Source organism: Coregonus lavaretus (assembly GCF_964263955.1).
Source record: "Coregonus lavaretus genome assembly, chromosome: 16".
NCBI lineage: Eukaryota > Metazoa > Chordata > Actinopteri > Salmoniformes > Salmonidae > Coregonus > Coregonus lavaretus.
In genome coordinates, this window is record NC_140003.1 from 34791404 (window position 1) to 34795052 (window position 3649).

The 3649-nt window shown below is 44.4% G+C and overlaps 1 protein-coding gene across 1 annotated transcript; it reads right to left on the reverse strand.

The window, feature by feature from the left end:
- Positions 1–680: 680 nt before the first annotated feature.
- Positions 681–2422, reverse strand: LOC311143818 (NAD(P)H dehydrogenase [quinone] 1-like; the record flags this gene model as incomplete). The annotated part of the gene is made up of 6 exons (XM_084179696.1): positions 681–980; positions 1209–1310; positions 1544–1657; positions 1815–1945; positions 2107–2271; positions 2419–2422. The coding sequence occupies 6 exons, from the start codon at positions 2420–2422 to the stop codon at positions 681–683; spliced, it is 816 nt and encodes a 271-aa protein (XP_084035822.1).
- Positions 2423–3649: the final 1227 nt, after the last annotated feature.

Consider the following 3649-nt stretch of genomic DNA (forward strand, 5'->3'; position numbering starts at 1 on the left):
ACCCAAGGGCTCGGACCATGTTCCCAGTGTGCTTCCGCTGTGGAATTAAGTGCCTCCCACCAAAACAAGGGAGCTCCCCTGACTCCAAACCGATCCCAGAGGTACATTTTCACTAAACAGTTGCAGAAATCCTAATCTGGAGAAACAAGCAGTGTATTCATAGCACAATGCAATAACTTAGCGCTGAATGTAAAGAAAGCCCTCTGCGACCTTGCCTATGGTAAGCCTTCTCCTAAACGGATCAATTTCTTCCCGCTGTATGGAAGCTGAGGGCTTTGAGTGGCAGGGAACAGGCCCCGCCGGTTGACCCAAACCAAAGCGACATGTGGGAGAGGGATCAAGCCACCCCATAAGTGAGAGCGCATACAGGTCACAGCATGTCTGCGTGGGGAGAGTATGGAACTGAGTGTTACGAAGCTGCTTTTGTAAAGTAGTGAGCCTCAACCCAGTGGCTACCATACAAGATTAGCGAACTAAACAAAATACTTGAATGCCATCAGAAAATGTGGAAGACTGCAGACGAGTTAATTAGTCAGTTGACCAACTATGAAACCTAGGTTAAAGCATTGAATAACAAGTGTGGTATTAAAGTGAACACCATTCAGTTTAAGGAAGCCAATCTTTATTTGTTATTTAGAGCATAAGCAGCATGTGTAGGGATGACAGTCCTCCAGTATCCTTCACACCCCAGCTTTGAGCTGGCTGTTGGGTGGGAGGGGCTTGCCCAGGTGGATTCCGACAGACAGGCCAAACGCATTGGCTGAGTGCTTCTCCTGGACATCCTCTTTGAGCTGGAAGCCCCTCCCACCATCAAAGCTGTCAGAGGGTGTGAAAGTAAGCGGTACTTCTCCCAGAAGCCCTTGCAGCCGTGTGCGCCATGCCTCCAGCATGCTGTCCCGAGCCTCAGCGGGGATGTGGGGTGGAGCCCAGAAGATCTGAGGAGCCAGAACCTGGAAACCACAGTAGTGCAGGATGCCGTTCTAAAGAGAGGGAATGAACTTATTCAATAACCATGCCAAAGTATATAAAACATGAATTGATTTGTCCAACTGAAGCAGTCCTCCAATCATTAAAATTAGCACTTTCCAACCTGGAAGTCAAATGCTTATAATAAAAGCAGACATCCAGTGGAGATAACATATAGAAAGCTAAAGCACGTTGCAGTACAGCAGTCTACATGCTGGTAGTGTCAGCCAAGCCTAATATACCTGCAGTGGCCACAGGGTGACATTCATGTCTCCATTGATACCATTGGCACTGAACATAGACTCCTGGGATCCAGTGGTGAAGGACAGCATGGCTTTCTTGTCCTGGAGGGAAACAAGGTGAGGAGACATTGATATGAATGGACCACAGAATGGGAGGAACCTTGAAGAAGCATGTAAACCAACTATTTGTGGTGTTATTAAAAGGCCCATTGCAGTAAAGGTCTCCTGTGTCATTGTACAACAGCTGATGTAACAGTAAGAACAAAATCTGAGTCATTTCTTGATCATTGCTGGTTGAAAATGTAATCTACATAGGCCCTACATGCATCCCCTACCTTGAAGATGCCCTGGCTGTACCTCTTTTCTGAGGTGTAGGCAAATCCCAGTGTGAGCACCCGGTCCATCCAGCCCTTCATGATGGCAGGAACAGTGAACCAGTACATAGGAAACTGAGAGATGAGACACTAGTCAAAAACCAGCACCTGGAATGGGTGCATTTCAGCCACCATCCAAAAAGCACTAAAGGCTCTACACTTAAAATGAGGATAGGAAAATTGGCTTCATCAACGTAAGCCTAAGACACTTCACAGTACTGCAGGAGATCACCTGGAATATGACAAGCTCCGCTTCAGAGAGTTTGCAGTGTTCCTCAGTGATATCAGCAGAGAGTCGGCCCTCCTTCCATGCCAGCATGGTCTCCTCTCCATACTGGAAGTGCTCAGCATCCTTCACCTCCCCTGATAAATCATAACAGACTGAGACTAAGCAAGTTGAGGTAGAAAAGAAAAAGCTCTTGCCAACAGAAAATTGTTGTGACCTTAAGCATTTAATAGGCACTCAAGCTTATACACTTATCATTCACTACTGTAATGAAGTAACGCATGGTTCAGACTGTTACCAGTGATGTCATCAACAGTAGCAGAGGCTTTAAACTTCATGGCGTAGAGGTCAGACACCTCCACCTTACAGCCCTGAGCAGTCAGAGCTGTCACAGCTGCATCTTTAGCTGCAGCGTTAAATGACCCAGTACTCTGGTGGGCGTACACGATCAGAACCTTCTCAGCTGCAACCAGATCAGATAAGCCACATCAAGTATTGAAGATAATGCTTTTCTTACTCAATGAAACAAACTTCTAGCATAAAGGCAAAATGAAAACAGCAACTAATCTGGAAGACACAAAAGTGTTTAGGACTCTTACAAATCACTCACCCATTTTGTGTGGTATGGTCTGCTGCTTGTGCTCAGCTAAGGGTCAAGGTGACTTGGAGGGAAACTAGCTGAGACTGACTTAGGGCTGAGACTGCTGCTTTTGTAATGCTCTCTGGACCAAACACACCCTCTCACACAGCTGCCTGTCAATCAGCAATCAAGCTAGTAATCTGTCAGTCAATCAATCAGTCTGTCATTTATCCTGCCCTCTGGGAGAATATGTTGGTTTTGCTCGACTCCTCGTGGAATCCCAAAATATATGTTCAAAGTGGTAAAAAATACATTTAGACATTTTATAGAAAAAAAGATAATGAGCATATGGTTTGTAATTGTTTTGTGTTTGGCAAAACTAGATTAATTAAAAACCTTTCAGATAGGGTATAGCAATCAAAACATCTGGCCTGCATGGTCCTCTGTAGGATTATTTGGAAAAGTAAGCAAGCACCAACATGTTTCATAAAGAAGCCCTCAGATACCCTCTGGTGGTTCGAACGAGCATTAATGGCAACAATGGTTGACAGTAATTTGTGACTCGTTTCAGGAAACTAGGCGTATGTCGCGCGTCACTACTTCACAGGAGAGCCATTTGAACGTAAACTTTTTTTTTTACAGAAATGCCTTCTGGAATGTGTCAACTTTCATGTGGCTTAATTGCAAACTTGTATGCCATCTGTAAATACGAATACAATTGTTAAATTACGAGCCTAGATGGTTTAGCCACGGAAAAAGACAGCAACCTAGCCATGATTGGCTGAGATAATGAATGGGCTGGAAATGCCGAGAGATGAGTTCGGATTGGCCTGCCATGTAGCGCGCTTCTGTCTATAACATGAGCTGGTCAGTATGTGTAGGTAATCCTTTCTAACACAGCTTTTTTGAAATATATAACGCAGTAGAACTGCATAAGTGTTGCTCTCCACTTTCTGGAGGACCGAGTTTTGAAATCAGTATGATAGCTAAGGAGATGAAGAAAATTCTGCCGTTTGATTGCAAATATGCAGACGGAGTCGAAAAAAGAACACACAGAAGGCTGTTGTATAAAACACCTGTCTCCGGATTACATCTTCAAACTAAGGGCAACCATGGCATCCGTGACATAGAGGGAGAAGCGTCCATCCATGTATACGGGTAAGATAGTCTAGCTAGCTAGTCTAGCATTTTCAGATATTACACGTTTCTAATTTTGTCAGGAAGTCGTTTTGATTTCAAGTTAAAGTGTACTGTTAGCTAG